The sequence below is a fragment of the Penicillium antarcticum genome (genome assembly GCF_028974205.1).
Source record: "Penicillium antarcticum strain IBT 31339 chromosome Unknown utg000009l_segment0_segment0, whole genome shotgun sequence".
NCBI lineage: Eukaryota > Fungi > Ascomycota > Eurotiomycetes > Eurotiales > Aspergillaceae > Penicillium > Penicillium antarcticum.
This window is the reverse complement of record NW_026695307.1, coordinates 6,305,284-6,322,652: the sequence shown is the minus strand read 5'-3', so window position 1 is coordinate 6,322,652 and position 17,369 is coordinate 6,305,284. Positions and strand designations below refer to the sequence as shown.

The window sequence follows — 17,369 nt, the reverse complement described above, 5'->3', positions numbered from 1 at the left end:
AATTTATGACCCCTGTTGTACGTGCTCTAACCTGGCTTTGCACAAAAGTATGCAGAGTGCAGTGTTTGCAGCTTACTGTGGCACAAACACACAAGCATAATTTCATGACTTCTTTAAATTGATTCCCTCACTAGCGCGAAGCATGTACGCGAAAGGCTTGAGCACTATTACCACCGATCTCATTCCTCAGCATCGGCCACCGGCGCCACGGGTCAAAGCCAGTCACCGTCATTGGAAGCCAATCCCTTTTGCACCGCTAACAGCGCCTTTGAGAGACGCTGGCAGGCCTCACCAGGGCCATCTACAGAAAAAGTAAAAACATCTCCGGTAGATCTCCGGGTGATTGATTTGATTGGAACGACTATCGCCGCTGTTCCTGCGGCTAGAATTTCTTTAAAATGTGGCAATTCAAGGTACGGAATCTGCAAAGAAGACATAATTTAGTGCGAAGAAATATCAGTCAGAGAGATGTAACATACCGGTCGCAGCTCTACGGCCCATCCAAACGAACGTGCCAATTCCACGCACGAAGTGCTGGTCACACTCTTCAGAATAGATGGAGAGCTGGGAACAATCAGCGTGAATGAGTCCCCAGTCTTTTTCAGTCCTAAAAATCCGGAAGTACTGAACTCATCAATCTCCGATTGTGTTCGGCTGTCGAGATGCAATGTTATAGCAAATCCCTCGGCTCTGGCTTTATCGGACCACTTCAGCACAGGCGCATAGTTACCTCCGACCTTAACGTGGCCCACGCCTTGAGGTGCAGCACGATCTAGATCTTCCAGTACAAGCGCAGGCAAGAGCTGGACCCCGTGATACGCCTTATAAGGCTGCACATACACACAGAACCGGTAACTGGTACCGGCAAACACAGCAAAGAAGGCGTCGGAGCCAAACACTAGCGGTGAATATATAAAGCGGCATCAGATTCATGAGGAGGGACATACTCGGCGTTACGGACGACCGCCAGGTTGATGCTAGCCAGGAGAACATCTTCCGGAATTGTGGGAATGGCAATGGTTGAGCAAGAGAGGGCTAGACGGGCTGCATGATCCTTGAGTCGAAAGACTTGAATCTGGCCATCAGGGTCGCGGTACGCTGAAGGAAGAGAGATTCAGCAACACAATAAACAAGTGGGACGCGAAAACTCAAACCTTTCATGCCTTCAAAGGCTTGTTGGCCTATATGTAATGTGTTAGCTATTGATTTTAAGGCCTTCACAATCTGGCAATTACCGTAATTGAGGCCCGGTGCAAGGCCGTGGACCTTGATAAACGGATCTTCCACGAAGTGAGGCTTTGACCATTCTCCAGTTGCGATTGAATACTTCGATTCAACATGGCCATTTACTTGAATCTAAGTCAGTTGAGACTGCAGAGGGAGAAACATTTGAGGGACGGACCATCCATAGGAGCAAGACCCAGCTTGTTCCATTCTGCAATGTGGGGACCAGTTAGTACCACCGGTACCTGAGATCAGAGTTGAACCAAGTAGACACATACCAAGGAAACGAGAGGGCACGGGGGAAAAGCAGCCATTGGAACAATTTCCTGGTCAATCAGAATGGGACGAGGAATAAAGAGGCTCAGAAATGTGAAGACGACAAAGATGCCGATTATAGTTACAATTAACAATAGAAAGGTAAAGCTGTGCGTCTATATGGTTGTTGCTGGTTCTTTTTCCTATTGCGGAACCGGCTGCCTATGTTCGCGTATATTCACCTGCTCGGCGTTAGCTCGGTCTGGAAGTCATGAAGATATTTGCGCTGGTCCATTCTGATGATGCACAGCCCCGGCCAATGTTACATCGTTGAATCAAAATTGATGAGCTAGAAGACGGAATTTGCTCGGTCGACCGATTAATATTACATGGCGTGCGAGTGCTCTCTGCGCCTGTTCAATGGAGACTCTGCATTGTTGGTAATTCCACCAGTCTAATACCTTCGGGCTGTGCAGCTTGAGGCTGAAAACTTTCGCACGTTATATGATCCAGCTCCGATGAATCCAAATATACATTAATACCAGAAAAGGAAAAGAAAACCAGAAATTATGAAGTATATCTAGTATTGGTATGAGTTCTTTTTTACCATACACATGGATACTTACAAATTGATGACCGAGTGTATTTCGTATATTACATTAGTACACATTTACATGAAAGATACAATTATACGAATTACAGGACATGCGTGCGAACGACAGGAGAAACGGCATCAGACAGGAACAAAGTGAGATGGGGGCAGAAATTTTGAATTTAGTATTTCCAGCTCTGCACCAGCGTGCTGGGTGAGCAATCAAGCTGGAGGAGCCGGAGACCCAGACCCATGCACAGTGAGACATATCCTTGCCCATTTCGCCCTGCTGCGGTGGTAAGTTGCACTGGATCGCACGAAATCTCTCACAATATCACTTCCTTTGGCCATTCTCTCTTTTTTCAATTCCAGAGCCCCATTTATACTTCCAATGGATGCACAACAGCCTGAAGCCATGCGGTGCCAATGGTCTGCATCAGTCTCAGTTTCGCCGGCATCGACTCCGCCAACCCCATGGGAAGAGGTCGAGCCATGTTCCCCGGTATTCAAGAGGGTATCTTACTCAGCCAACTTCGTCTTGGGGATGCTTATCTCTATCACGCCATCATGCGGATTGACTCATGCGAGGCCGTTCCTCTGGACGCTCGGCGTCTGTCTTCCGCATGGCAGCAACTTATTGAACGCCACACAATTCTACGGACTGTGTTCCTCAAAGGAATTTAACAGCGACCGTTTGATCAAATGGTTCTTCGCAGCCACCGCGCAGCTTCTCAAATTCTCCAAGCCGAGTCGGATGACCGGACTATTGAGCTTCTTCAGCGCTATGATCACCTGGAACCATCGACGACTAGACCTCCCCATCGCCCGGTCGTAGTAAAATGTGATGAAGGATCCCTCTATTTCCGGCTTGACATAAGCCATGCTCTGATGGATGGAACTGCGATGTCGGTACTGATCCATGATCTCGTCTCTGCATACAGCAATCAGCTCTCAGTCCTACCAGCCATTCCATACAGTGACTATGTTACCTTCATTCAATCGCAGTCGGCTGCAGAAGGGCTAGTATTCTGGTCAAAGTACCTTCACGATGTCAAGCCTTGTCATTTCCCCTCGCTGGTCTCCAGCACGATGGAAGAGGAAATTAAGACTGTCGTTGTACCTGTGCCAGACAATGGCAAGTTTCGTGCTTTCTGTCAAACGAACAATATAACACTAGCCAATGTAATTCGCTTGGCATGGTCCCTGGTCCTTCAAGCGTATTCGGGCGAAGACCAGGTCTGCTTTGGTTATCTCACGGCAGGAAGAGAGATCCCAGTCAAAGGATTGGAGAGCGCAGTAGGCCTTTTCATCAATATGCTGGTTTGTGCGACAAACCTAGCACAGGTTGGCAACAATTCCGTCATTGCTACGCTCCAACATTTGCACCATGAATATTTGAACATGCTTCCATACCAGCACGTCAGGTTAGCCGAGTTTCACCATGCATTGGGAGTGACAGGCAAGCAACTGTTCAACACAGTCGTCAGTTTCCAGCGTCGTGATGTCGGAAGACTGGTGATGGGTGATTTGCAGATGACATATCTCGAGGGACTCGATCCCACAGAGGTAAGTTTGTTGATGATGCGGATCTTGTGGATAACTAACACGATATGTATTCAGTAGTACGATATTACTAGTTTGTCATCTAGCCCATTTCAGACTCCAATTCTACTGGAGACCTTCTACCGGGTGTGGAAGAGGTCGAACTTTCCCTTGAAGACTTCGATAGCTATCCTCTGGTTGTCGAATGTTTTGTAGCGGACGACAAAGTTATCATTGAAGCTCGCTATGACGAGAATATTCTCTCAAACTGGCGTGTGCAGAATATAATGCACCATTTCGAGCATATTCTGGAGCAAATTACCGAAGCAAAATGCCTAGAAGCTCCGATTGCTTCTGTTGCGCTCTTCAGTGACAGGGATCTGCAGCAAATCATCGAATGGAACCGAGAGTATCCAGAAAGCGTTGAGTCAACTGTACCAGCCATCTTCGCTGACCAAGTGTCACAGCGGCCGGAAGCATTGGCTGTCGATGCTTGGAACGGTCAACTGGCATACGAAGAGCTTGACCAGCTGTCAACGACTCTTGCTCGCCATCTTGTCTCCCTGGGGGTTGTTCCTGAAGCTCTGGTTCCTATGTGCTTCGATAAGTCGAAATGGGCTGTTGTCGCACAAATGGCCGTCATGAAGGCCGGCGGCGCTTGTGTCAATCTTGATCCTGCCCATCCCCAAGCACGTCTTGAGACAATCGTCAAAGATGCCCAGGCAATAGTCCTTCTGACTAATTTCCGTCATGCCAATATTCTTGCAAACTCGGTTCCTTTGCGGACAGTGGCAGTAACAGAGGACTTTATATACAGTCTTGCAGGTTGGTCAAGCCTCAATCTGCCATCCCTCACCCCGCGGAATGCAGCGTATGTGGTCTTTACATCAGGCTCGACCGGCAAGCCAAAGGGAATCATTATTTCTCATGGCTCTCTTTGCTCAAGCTCAAAGGCTCATGGAACACGATGGGATATCGGCCCCGGGACAAGGTTAATGCAGTTCGCAGCCAGTACCTTTGACGTGAGCTGTGCTGATATCTTCACAACATTGCAACGCGGTGGGTGTATCTGTGTCCCATCGGATGAACAACGTATGAACGATCTGTCTGGGGCTATCAGCAAGTTCCAATGCAATTGGGCTTTCTTGACGCCAACAGTTGCAGCTCTACTTGAAAAAGACACTATACCCTCACTGAAAATGCTGGTTCTCGGGGGCGAGGCATCTACGCGCGATACCATTGCCAAGTGGCATAATGTGCTTGATCTGCGCATCTGCTACGGTCCCGCAGAATGCAGTGTGTACTGCAGCGGTGCTCCCCCAGCTACTATCAACAGTGACCCGGCCAACTTGGGTGAATCTATCGGAGCCCTCTACTGGATAGCTGATCCTCAGGATCCCAACCGCCTGACGCCCCTAGGCTGCGTTGGAGAACTTCTTCTTGAAGGCCCAACGCTTGCGCGTGAATATCTTCACGATGTTGAGAAGACAGCCAAAGCATTTATCACGAGCCCTGTGTGGGCAATCCGCCAAGATTCCCGGTTCTATCGTACCGGCGATCTGGTCAGAGTCAACGAAGACGGAACCATTCGATTCGTTGGACGCAAAGACACTCAGGTCAAGGTCCGTGGTCAGCGCGTGGAGCTTGGTGAGATCGAGCATGCCATTCGACTTGCAATGCCTACCCTTGCCCACGTTAGTGTAGACGCTGTGCAAGATCCCACCCATCAGCGGCAAGTTGTGGTGGCTTTCCTTCATTACAGCAATCGTAGTGGTCCTGTCGAGATCAAGGACATGTCTACCGACTTGCGTGATGAGCTGGCTGTGCTGCAACAAACCCTCAGTCAGCAGCTCCCGTCGTACATGATCCCATCCACGTTCATTCCTCTATCTCGAGTGCCATTGACTATGAATGGCAAATCCGACCGTCGTCAACTGCGCGAACTGGTTACTTCTTTCTCGAGGGAAGATAATCTGGCCTTTTCTTTGGCAAGCAGTGTCAAGCTGGAACCAACCACGCCAATGGAACTGCAGCTCCGTGCTTTATGGGCCAAAGTCTTGCATATTGAAGAGGATACTTTGGGCAAAAATCACCATTTCTTGCGCTCTGGAGGCGATTCAATCAGCGCGATGAAACTCACTAGTCATGCCCGATCTGCCGGTCTGACTCTGACAGTTCAAGACATCTTTCAGGCTCCAGTACTGGAGGAAATGGCCATTGTTATCTCTCTGAAATCAGGGAAAGACCTTACGGAAAAGACTTCTTTGCCGTATACTCCATTCTCTTTCATCGACGACATAGCCAATGTGCTTCCATTGGTAGCCTTGGTTGCGAATACACCCACTGAAAATATCGAGGACATTCTTCCAGCATCGGACTTCCAATCCTCTGCAATTGCCCATTCTATGCTCAAGGTTTGTGGTTTGGTCAATTATCTTTTCCTCGATAGCGATGGTGAGGTCCCATGGACCCTTGCCCATGTTCAGAACGCATGGGCTCTTTTCCTTGAAGCCCACGGGATCCTCCGGACTGTATTCGCTGCCTATGGAGATCGCTTCTACCAGGTAGTACTCAAAGACATCTTGCAACAGGTCGCCTGGTATCAGATAGACGAAGAGATTGAATCCTTCTGTCTAAATTTATGCAAAGAGGACGTCAACTCGAACCTGCCCTTGGGCAGTGTACTCACCCAATTGTCAGTTGTTAGCAATCAAAACCATCATCGACTCATTCTCCGAGTCTCACATGCGCAATATGAGGGTGTCTGTCTGCCGCGCATCTGGCAGAGTTTCCAAGATGCATTCTCCGGTCGCACGCCTGCTCCAGAGGTTCCATTCTCTCACTTTATCGCCGGTATCTATCCTGCTAGCCCAGATGCCCACACATACTGGCGGAATTTTTCGTCAAACTCTACCATGACAGACATCGTCGCTCACCCAGCCCCGCAATACCAGAAAGTGTACGATTTGCACTTGACCCGAACCATCACCATTGCCTCACAGGGTGGCTCGGTATTTACTTTCGCCACCATCCTAAAGACTGCCTGGGCTCTTGTCCTCTCATCGTGCTCCGACCGTTCGGACGTTGTCTTTGGTCATGTTGTTTCCGGGCGCAACCTACCTCAAGCCAACATAGATCAGGTCATTGCCCCTGCCTAAACCTCCTTCCGACTCGTGTCATGATTGATCGCACCGCGACTCTGAGCCGCCTTCAGAAGCCATGCAAGCTCAACATATTTCTCACATGGCCTACGAGTCACTAGGAACCCGCACAATTGTTCAAAAGTGCAGCCCCTGGCAATCTTCTACTCGCATGAGCAGTATTGTGCAACATCAGAATATTGAACAAGACACGACGGTGACTCTCAACAAACAGAGCTACCGTATTGGTGACTTCTGTCCTGCGGCGGATGAGGCAGACATTGCTATCAAGGCTACTCCCTTGGATAACAACGAGATTGGCATTCTTTTCATCACCTCGTCGCGCTCTGTTGTCGAAGTCATTGCAACTAGTCTTTTGGATCGTCTCTGTGTCACGATTCAGGCTATCTCTGACTACAAACACGCGCAAATGCCGGTGTCGCAGTTCATTTACTCTGAGTCTATTCTGCCCTTGCAGAGTGCATCAATGTCTAACGGCGTGAATGGACACTCTACAGTTGATTGCACCGATAAAATCACACCTGTGGACCCTAGCTTGTTATCTGTCATATATGACAGCTGGCGGGAAGTTTTGGGAAGTCTCGATCTGTCCTTGGACTTAGAATCAGACTTCTTTGCTGTCGGTGGTGACCAGGTCTCAATCACACTGTTGGCCGCGTTTTGGCAACGCCAAGACTACCAGATTACGGTGGAAGATCTCTGGGATCATTCGTCCGTTCGTGGAATGCTGAATACCTTGATTCAGGCGCGTCGTTGATCTCCCTTTTTTGCCTAGCTAGTATGATTTTCTAGGCGTTCACCGGAGGCAGTTCACATTATTTTTGTTGTGTTCCTTTTTATTGTCTACTTTTATTCGAAATCAATGTATGCGTTTCGTCAAATTGGCTTTCCTGCCCTTCATTCTCAATTGCAACAAAAAAATATTCAAGATCGATCGCCTCGCTCATAAATATGCATTTATTTGTTCTGCTTTTGAAATGATCTCTCCGGCGATCTTTCGGGCGGCGATTCTAACCCTCTTTTGGCTGCCTTGGCATCATTACTTGTAGATAACTTTAAATACACCGATTGGGCGATAATATTTACCGAAAAATCAAATCGCAGTTAAATTTCAAGGGGAGAAGCAAGCCTGTTTTTGACGTATGTTGTCCAATGTGACGCCAAGCTTTGCTCTCGAAAACATACATCCACACCACTCCAATTCTAGTATCTCGTACCCGCACTTTCACTCATCTTTCGTGGTGAGTTCAATATCAGGCCTCAGAGTTCCAGTCCCAAAGTTTGACCTGCGGCATAAAAGCTAAGATTGACCTGAAACATATCTACCTACAACAATAAGTCTAATTTTGGACCGTGTAGTGTACAACATCGCTAAAAGTTGACTGCCTAAAGAGTTCTCGATCTAGTGCTCTTTATTACCTAGATCGACACAGTTCGATACACTATGTCTCTGGGTATATATAGTCTCGGGCAGTATGGAATGAAGAATCTATCAGAAAGATCTTCATCGTCTCCCCAATTGCCTACGTCTGACCATGGATCTCCCCCTGGATCCTCAATTGACTACACCGGATCTTTTGGTGGCAAAAGAGCTACTCAGGCAAAATAATCGCCCTCAGGAGCACAGCAACAGCAAAGACGCCATCAAGAAGCTGAAGGCTCTGAACGATGTCACAGACCCAGGCTTTGATCCAACGGTCTTTCAATTCTGGGAGACAAACCTCCTCCGGCGGAAGCTGCCTCGTTCCATCCGACAGTACCTTTTGGAGCCATATATCCGCTGGGCTCAAGGGGTCGCACGTTTTCCAGCCGATGTTGTGATGATCACACATCTTCTACTTTACTTGACAACCTCGGTTCCCAGTGCGCTATATCTCTTCTACAACTTTACCTGGATCCATGGCCTCCTTCACTGGATAGTGCACGTCTGGTATGCTGGCAGCTATACACTCATGAAACATCAATATGTCCATATGAAAGGCGTCTTGGCTCCTAAATATCGTTTGATCGACACGCTCTTTCCATATGTTGTCGATCCCTTCGTGGGCCACACATGGAATTCGTACTATTATCACCATGTGAAGATGCACCATGTTGAAGGCAACGGACCCCGAGATCTCAACTCAACCATGTGGTATGATCGAGACTCGATCGTCGACTTTGCGCGTTATGTTGGTCGCTTTTTCTTTCTCATTTGGCTGGATCTTCCTCTGTATTTCTTAGGGAAGGGGCAATACTCCACTGCCTTCAGGACTGCTTTCTGGGAATTCAGCAATTACATCGCCATTGCTTTCTTGTATAAGCATTGCCATGCGCAGGCCACATTTTGCGTCTTTGTTTTACCACTCCTGACACTTCGTGCGGGACTGATGGCTGGAAATTGGGGCCAGCACGCATTTGTGGATCCCAGCGATCCATCATCCGATTTCCGATCTAGTGTGACCTTGATCGATGTAGCTGTATGTCCACACCACCAACTTCAGACAACATGGCCTTACTGACCCCTTTCCAGAGTAATCGATTCTGCTTCAACGACGGATACCACACCTCTCACCATCTCCATCCTCGTCGCCATTGGAGGGAACATCCACTAGCGCTCCTGCGGGACCAAGAACGCTATTCGGACGAACGGGCGCTGGTCTTTCGAAATGTGGATTACATGATGCTGACCGTGAAATTGCTACAAAAGGACTATTTGCACCTGGCCAGGTGCATGGTCCCTATTGGTCCGGAACAAAGAAAGATGAGCCTAGAACAGCGAGCAGATATGTTACGGAGCCGGACCCGACGCTTGCCCAATGCGTACTTGGAGAAACACAGTTTGAAAAAGCGATGAGGCTTAGCAGTGGATCGGACCGGGGTGGAGTAGATGGTTCTTTGTTTCGGAGTATGCGGTCATTAGCGTAGGCAACTGTATTGTATGCCTTCGTTGGTGTTTTAAATACAGTCAGAGTTGCATTGGTGTATACGCACATGGTAAGAATGGTAACAAGTAAGTAACCCTGTGGATTCCTTACGGGGTATGTCGCAGTATTACTGTGTAATTTGACCAAATCAGTCTTTTTGGATGTTTTTCCGTAGCATACAAAGTCCCCCTGCTCTATACGGAGTATATAGTACGTAATACTAGGAGTAACTGTACCATACACAATACCGGGGTTTGATCATCAGGGGCAGTCCGGAGATCCTTGTTTACCTGCAGTAGTGGTAAGTGGCGCCAACCTTAGTGCTGACATCCCTTTATTGGCTTAATTGACGTTGCAATGGTGCCATCGTCTATATTTCTTCTTGTTTTGTTGGCCATTAATATATCATATTAAGATCTGAAGGATACCTCTTGATCTAGGCAACATGCATGGCCATTTTCCGTGACAAATGGAAACGCGCAACCGACGGAGCTGCATAGAAAGCGGGTATGGCCAATCAAAACAGCTACTGCACCTCGAGCAGTGTCTCACAAGATTGGTTGGATGCCGTCGTAGCCTCGAAGAGGTCACGGAACAGACTGCGAGGCTCACGAGCCAATAGTTCCGCTGGGGGGTCCAACTCAATAATGACTCCGTCAGAGACCACGGCGACGCGATCTGCATCCAGAATGGTGGAAATGCGATGCGCAATCGTAATCACTGTTCGAGATGCAAAGTGACGGCGAATAATTTCCTGCATCTGGCGGTCAGTTTCCCGATCCACCGTGGCTGTGACTTCGTCCAACACCACCACTGAGCCTGGACGAATCATGGCGCGGGCTAGACACAATAATTGCTGCTACCCGACACTGAAGAGGCCTTCCGAGAGTTGGGCATGGATACCGCCTCGGGAGACTACTGTGTCCCAAAGATGCACCTCCTTAAGTGCCAGTTCGATTGTTTGATCATCCCTTGTTGCTTTAAAAGGGTCAACATTCTCTCGGATCGAGCCAGAAATTAGATGAGGTGATTTTGTCACGCATATTAAGCGAGTGTATAGTGCGTCGCGAGCTACCGTAGAGATGTCGACATTGTCAATGGTAATTGTGCCCTCGCTAGGTGTGAGAAGACGGAAGAGACTGGAAGCAATGGATGATTTGCCACTGTAAGACACGCAATGAATTAGCCAAATACACTTCTCAAGAAATCAAATACTGTATTCACCTTCCACTCGGTCCACAAAGAGCAACCTTCTCCCCTGGTGCAATCAACAGGTTAAGATTTCGAATCACTTGCTGGGAGGAGCCTTCATATTGCGCAGTCACATTCTGGAATTCGATCTGCCCCCTCTGGGGCCACCCTACAGGAAGATCACCTCCTGCCTCATCTGAACCTGATGATGGTGCATCCAAAACAAATGCTCGAACGCGAGAGACCGCACCAATGGAGATTTCCAGCTGGGTCCAGTTCGAAAGGAATGCTTTGATACTGATACTCAATTGCACGATGTTCACAAGAGCAATTCCCATGAAACCGGCATCAACTTGTCCCTGGGTTTGCACACCAATAGTCACAACCATGATAGCCACTGCTGCAACCACCAAATCAAGAACGAGGTTCAACCAGCGCTGTACACAGTAAAGCAAGTAGAACGGGTTTTGGGAGCGATCGAACACCTCGCGATTACGATTATCAAAGTCAGTCTGCCAACCAAATGCTCGGATGGTTGTAAGGCCAGCAATCAGCTCGAGAAAAGTGGAAAACAGAGGTGCTTTGGCTTCGATATCCAGAAGTCGAAGCTGCCGGGCGGTTCGAAGATAAAATTTCTGAATCAGATAGAATACTGCCATTAGTGCCGGCAGGGCAATGCCAATCCATTTGGAAGAGACTGCAATGATGATCAACTGGGCTGTACAGAGTAGCAATTCCACTGAATTGTTGAATAGTGCCAGTGGTAGTTCCATATCAGACAACTGGAGATCCTGAGCAAAGCGATTGAGAGTTGTGCCAACATCAGTTGTCGAGAAGAACTGCAATGGCGCATGAAGAACGGTGGTTAGGAGAGACGCATGGAATTGCATTGAGGCCCGGGGCAACATTCGCTCAGTAAGGTGCCTATAATACAAATCAGAAGATCCAATCTTACAATAGCAATGATAAAATAAAAATTGCTGCATACCAGACTGCAAAAGGAAGCGCAAGGATTGCAATTGCGGATAGGCCCGCGTATGCGCCGAGATACTGCCCCATGTGGGAAACAGTGTACTCATCACTTCGTGCCAGCCACCATTTGACCAGGAATTCTGTATGTGAGACCTGTTAGTACAACAATAATACTGAGATAGATGATACTCACGGGGCAGTATTAGTCCCACGACAAAAATAGAGCATGCAAGGAAAAATATCGCTGCGCTAAAGGGATGAACAATCTGAATATAGTATTTGTAGACTGCCGTATTGCCAGTCCGGCGATCCACACCCTTAGGTGCTTCTTCGGCGGGAAAAATTCCTTGTAAGATCTTCAACTTTGTCGGACGGCTCACCACTTTTCTTCCCTGCCGATGGACGAAACGCCATTTCTTTCGCAGTCGCAATTACCTCACTGGTAGTGCCCTCGTCTGCAATGTGCCCTTCTGAGTCCAGAATAACGACATTGTCCGCATAAACGAGACGTTGGACTGTCGATGTCAGTATTTCGTACATGTCAATTCAGCTTTCAAGCTCTACTAACCCGCATGGGTGGCCAAGATGACGGTGACCTCTCCCTCCTTCAAAAGCCCATCTGGGCCGAACAAGTTGTGGAACAAGCTTTCTTCTGTCTTTCCATCCAGCCCGCTGAATACATCATCGAGGAGAAGAACCTTTTCCTTGGCGTAGATAGCACGTGCAATGGCCTGTGATAAAGTTCAGTGAGCTTATAGTACCCAAATTGGGGGCTGCTGCATACCAATCGAGCCTTTTGGCCGCCGCTCAAAGTCATGCCACTGTTTCCAACCCATTCTTGATGCCCACGGGGGAAACTGGAGATGTCGTCTTTGAGTAAACACATCTCGACAACTTTGTCATACCACCGTTGGTCATAAAGACTAGTACCCAGAATTTTCGTTTGGATGGTACCATTGGTTATCCATGGCGTTTGGCTGCAGTAGCCTACCAGAGGGACTGCCACCTCCAGGTGACCTTCATGGTGGTTTACTTCGCCGAGTATGGCCAGTAGCAATGTTGTCTTGCCACACGCAACTGGGCCAACCACAAAGTTGATACTTGAAGGCCGGATCTTAAAGCTGAGGTTCTTGATCACCATGGGTCCTTTGGGCTCCCATCCAGCGGTGTATCCCTGTGCCACAATCATGGTCGGGGATCTCTTCTCGTCAAGAACTGGGTACTCGACTACCTGAGAGACCGGAGCATGGGAAAGGCGACACGTCTCACTATAAGTCCCCGTAGGTTTCGACAAATACTCGCCAATTCAAGCCAGGACACCCAACGCAGATACTAATCCTGCAATGGCATCCAGTATCAAGGCCATAGGCGCCTGTAAGAGAGCGAAAAGTGACAGAGCGGTATAAGCCTTATCATAGTTGAGCATTGCGGCGCCATTTCTTTTGGCCAACAGACTGTACATGGTAAAGGCAAGGAGCGGGCCGGTAGATGTAGTGGTATAGGCTATTAATCGTCAGTAAGTCGCCCTCGGAGAGATGGTGATGTTTGATTTCAGGTCACTGACACAAAGTTACTATCAAAAGTCAACGCTCGTTTGAATGGCGTTGACTGTGAAACCTCTACCGTCCGTAGTCCCCGAAGCTTGTCAGCCATCAGAGTCTGCAATCCGCCTAGTCTCACCTCCTTCATGTTTTTCAGCATCTCTGATGTGGACTGCACGCGGTTTTGAATAGCCTGGAGCCACCTTTGCTGTCGTCCACCCATGGTACTGGCTACCCCAAGCCCGACAATGGTGCAGACTAAAAGTATTTGCTGTCAGTAAACATCATTCGATTGGCTTAAGCCACCCAGCTAGCTTACAAAGGAACACAGATGCAAATGCAACAACGGCAAGACCCAACTGCCGCTCTAGCAACCATAGGGCTAGACCAATATCAATAGGACTAGCCCAAACTTCGTGAACATATTGCAGACCAGAGCCGATACGCTCAACATCTACGCTCATCAATGTTAATGCAGCAGAGTCCCGTGCTACACCAGCATCCAAGCGCATTGTGTGTCGATATACGAGCGGGACAATGCTACCGCGAAGCATGGTAATCAGACGAAACGTCTTATGCTGGCTCTTGGCTGTGGTAATGCTGGCTATAGGATACACTAATCATCAACAGTGCAGTAACAGCATCTAGGGCCACTGCTGCCACTGTGATCCGTGTTCTAGGGATCTGCAGCTGGGGAAGAAGCACCAGTACCAATAGCGTAATCTTTACGCAGATCGATAACACATGTGCAATCTAGATGCCAGTCAGTTCTGCACGATCAGACAGGGGAGGTTGGTATACCAGTTTCCCAGGGAACAGAAGCCCCCGGTGGGTTAGTGGAGGGGTGCGACTCCGATACAGCTGCAGAGGCAGACATAACAGGAACAGCGAACAAGGAAGAATGTTAAAGAATGACTCTTCAAACAGCAGAGTGTAATCAAAGCCATTTCGGCAACTGGAGTCAACTGTAGGACCGAAGACGTCCTGCACAGCAATATCACACATTGTTGCTGCCTTCTTTTCCTTTGCTTTGTTGAACAAATAAAGTGGGCGGGTGAGCAGTTTTTTAGTTCACTTGCAGCTATAGCGTATTATTCCTCGCACCACGAGTGGATTGGGCGTAAGCAAGCCCGTATTTGGTGTATTGGCGCGAATACCTAACTGAGTTAGCTCGTCTGTCGACTGAGAGAGACTGTACACATATGTTTCATCTAGCCTCTTTTTGCTATTTTTAACAAATTTTAATATGTCGCTACACCTCTCATACAGGCAACCACAATAGCAGGGATGTTGAGTAGGCGTCAGACTTTGATTTAAACTAACTCGATCGCCTGTATTTTGTTTCTATCCTTCCTTTTTAGTACACTCTTCATCTTTTACATTCTTACTTTCGTGTGACCGGATACATTCCTTTTCTATTCCAATTGCACCACTTTTGCGACAATGAGATTCTTATTATTGTTTTTGCCGCTACTGTCGGCCATGATGGCCCGGGCAACTCCAGTCCAAACAGCTGTTCCTCAGGCTGGAGTAGCCCGACGTGATGCGGCCACAACTACGTCGGCGACAAACGCGGAGGCCACTACAGCGACAACCACGACAGCAACGGAGTTCCAATTGACATTGAGTCTGGATCTACCTTCCGACACATGTACGCCGACTATAGCGCCCGACAAAAATGGCTATGTGCCGCCATCAGAGTGTAACGCCTTATATCTATATTACCCGTCTTTCAAAGCTGCGATCGCCGCCACCGTGATTTTTGGGCTCATCCTAGTGACACATTTCGTGCAAGCAACCATTTACAAAGCGGGCTTTGTCTGGGTGGTGCTCATGGGAGCCGCATGGGAGACTGTGGGCTATGGAACCCGCGCCTTGAGCACTCGCAAACAACAAGATAATACCATCGCGACCGTCACACAGATGTTCATCCTTTTGGCCCCATTATGGGTCAATGCCTTTGACTATATTGTTTTGGCTCGGATGATCAATTTCTTCGTCCCCGAGCGTCGCATCGGCATTTTCAAACCTTCCTTGCTGGCCAAGATCTTTGTTTTCCTCGACTTTGGCTCCTTCATTATCCAAATGATTGGAGGATTTATGGCCACCGGTACATCGGAGCAGCAAATGAACGGCATTCACGTCTACATGGCTGGTATCGGCATTCAACAATTTTTCATCCTCTGCTTTTTGGTGCTAGCCTTCCAATTCCATCGATTGATGCTGAAGCTCGATCGAGCTGGTAGATTGTTCGGCGAGAAGCAGAACTGGCGGAAGCTTCTTTACGTTCTCTATGCCAGTCTGCTGTTTATTACTGTCCGTATCTTCTATCGCTTGGTTGAGTTCTCATCCGGGTATGGGGAAAATAATCCCATCCCTTACCATGAATGGTACATGTATGTGTTTGACGGCATTCCTATGGCCTTCGCTATCCTTGTCTGGAACTTTGCGCCACCTGGTGCTGTGTTGCAGGGCCCAGATGCAAAGATGCCTTCCAGTGGCATCGGGAGACTTCTGTGCTGTAACGGCTGCGGCTGCTGTGGAGGCTGTTGCTGTCGAACCTGCCGGAAGCGCGGCAAGGGGAAGAAGGATATGCAGAGGCTGCCCGATAACGACATCTATGGAGATGATGTTCCACTACACCAGCGCGACTCGTCGCCTTACAGGGACACGAGATATTCTTCCGGTCGCTGATATAGCCGTTGGTCCGTTATCACGAGTTTTCTTGTTTCTTTCTTTCCCATGATTCCCACTTTTTGGTTGTACATATTTTTGTCTTTTTCTTCACTTTGTCTTCTCGGACATATACGCCTTTGGGAATAAACACGGAGAAGAGGCGTTCGGGAGAAGTCGCTTTCAGACTATTTAGAGATCTCATGAACTTGAGACATTGAGCCAGCAATTATTCTATCACATCCAAATCGAATTTTGACAAAGCAAAACCGCGCCAAGAGATATCCATCTATAAACTCAGAACTCTAATTATACCTCCTATAAATCACTGTAGTGTCCCAGGATCGATGAACTTGCATCGGCAAATTGGGAGGGCAGCGAATCCAATGAACCGAAGAACCCAACCACATCTGACCCTGGTTGTCTCAAGCTGGAATAGATACCGTGGCCGTCTCCTTCCGTGGTGATGGAAGGATACAGACCCATATGCTTCAAACCCTCCTGGGGAGGGGCCGTCCGCCGGCCATCCTTGAACACATTCACACCCACGGCAAGGATCGCCTTCTGAGCTTCTGATCCGTCCTGGTTTTCTTCTCCCGTTCGCAAGCTCCGCATCACACGCTTATGCGTTCCTGCTTTGACAAAGTAGGTAACCAGCACAAGCCATTTAGCGTCCCAAGATAAGACCCGTGACCAGATTTCGTATCGCTGAAGGGGTTTAATTTCTCGCTTGAAGACACAGGATGTGCCACCAAGTGCAACGCTGGCAATTCTTTCAACCTTCTTGGCATCCGGTATATCTGTCCCGATCTCAGGTGCCCAGCGTGGAAGACGAGGAAACAAGTTCAAGAGAAGTTGGGCGCGATTGATGTCCATGCCGGAGAAGAACGTACTGTTTGACTTGTGCAGTTGTAGTCGCATTCCATGAGAGCGTTCTGATGCGAGGTCACCATGTAGGAGAAGATGAGAGGTATACCCCCAGATCGATCTTCGAGGAGTACTCCATTGGTGTCAATTTGGCGGGCAAGGAGTCGAGTTCCTAGGAATTGGGTGAAGAGACCTTTGATCACTCGCAACTAAACATACATAGAAGTACGTATTAGCCAATGAAAACAAACTAGAGAGCCCTGCTCCTACTTACATGCCACACAAAAGGAAGTGATTTCAAATTGATGAATAAAAATCCCGGCAGCGAGGATAGCATACTGCGTATAGCCATCGTCCACTCCAAGCGTGCTCAAGACGGACATTGGGATTTCACCAACTCAGGAGCTGAAACTAGGAGAATTGCTAGATCACAAGCAACTACAAA

At 48.3% G+C, this 17,369-nt stretch overlaps 7 protein-coding genes across 7 annotated transcripts; 4 read left to right on the top strand and 3 right to left on the bottom strand.

The window, feature by feature from the left end:
* Positions 1-212: 212 nt before the first annotated feature.
* Positions 213-1,538, bottom strand: N7508_010739 (uncharacterized protein; the record flags this gene model as incomplete). Its single annotated transcript, XM_058468799.1, has 7 exons — positions 213-422; positions 480-898; positions 958-1,098; positions 1,155-1,181; positions 1,236-1,356; positions 1,403-1,435; positions 1,503-1,538. 7 exons carry the CDS (start codon positions 1,536-1,538, stop codon positions 213-215), a joined length of 987 nt encoding a protein of 328 aa, XP_058316645.1.
* Positions 1,539-2,497: 959 nt separating this feature from the next.
* On the top strand, positions 2,498-6,771 carry N7508_010738 (uncharacterized protein; the record flags this gene model as incomplete). Its single annotated transcript, XM_058468798.1, has 3 exons — positions 2,498-2,736; positions 2,788-3,637; positions 3,721-6,771. 3 exons carry the CDS (start codon positions 2,498-2,500, stop codon positions 6,769-6,771), a joined length of 4,140 nt encoding a protein of 1,379 aa, XP_058316644.1.
* Positions 6,772-6,832: 61 nt separating this feature from the next.
* On the top strand, positions 6,833-7,531 carry N7508_010737 (acyl carrier protein; the record flags this gene model as incomplete). Its single annotated transcript, XM_058468797.1, has 1 exon — positions 6,833-7,531. One exon carries the CDS (start codon positions 6,833-6,835, stop codon positions 7,529-7,531), a length of 699 nt encoding a protein of 232 aa, XP_058316643.1.
* A 778-nt stretch (positions 7,532-8,309) lies between these two features.
* Positions 8,310-9,610, top strand: N7508_010736 (fatty acid desaturase; the record flags this gene model as incomplete). The annotated part of the gene is made up of 2 exons (XM_058468796.1): positions 8,310-9,233; positions 9,287-9,610. The coding sequence occupies 2 exons, from the start codon at positions 8,310-8,312 to the stop codon at positions 9,608-9,610; spliced, it is 1,248 nt and encodes a 415-aa protein (XP_058316642.1).
* A 596-nt stretch (positions 9,611-10,206) lies between these two features.
* Positions 10,207-13,896, bottom strand: N7508_010735 (uncharacterized protein; the record flags this gene model as incomplete). Its single annotated transcript, XM_058468795.1, has 10 exons — positions 10,207-10,520; positions 10,584-10,843; positions 10,905-11,795; positions 11,860-11,983; positions 12,224-12,358; positions 12,412-12,574; positions 12,628-13,111; positions 13,169-13,346; positions 13,418-13,642; positions 13,704-13,896. 10 exons carry the CDS (start codon positions 13,894-13,896, stop codon positions 10,207-10,209), a joined length of 2,967 nt encoding a protein of 988 aa, XP_058316641.1.
* Positions 13,897-14,866: 970 nt separating this feature from the next.
* N7508_010734 (RTA1 domain-containing protein) lies at positions 14,867-16,078 on the top strand (the record flags this gene model as incomplete). Its single annotated transcript, XM_058468794.1, has 1 exon — positions 14,867-16,078. One exon carries the CDS (start codon positions 14,867-14,869, stop codon positions 16,076-16,078), a length of 1,212 nt encoding a protein of 403 aa, XP_058316640.1.
* Positions 16,079-16,375: 297 nt separating this feature from the next.
* On the bottom strand, positions 16,376-16,978 carry N7508_010733 (uncharacterized protein; the record flags this gene model as incomplete). The annotated part of the gene is made up of 1 exon (XM_058468793.1): positions 16,376-16,978. The coding sequence occupies one exon, from the start codon at positions 16,976-16,978 to the stop codon at positions 16,376-16,378; it is 603 nt and encodes a 200-aa protein (XP_058316639.1).
* Positions 16,979-17,369: the final 391 nt, after the last annotated feature.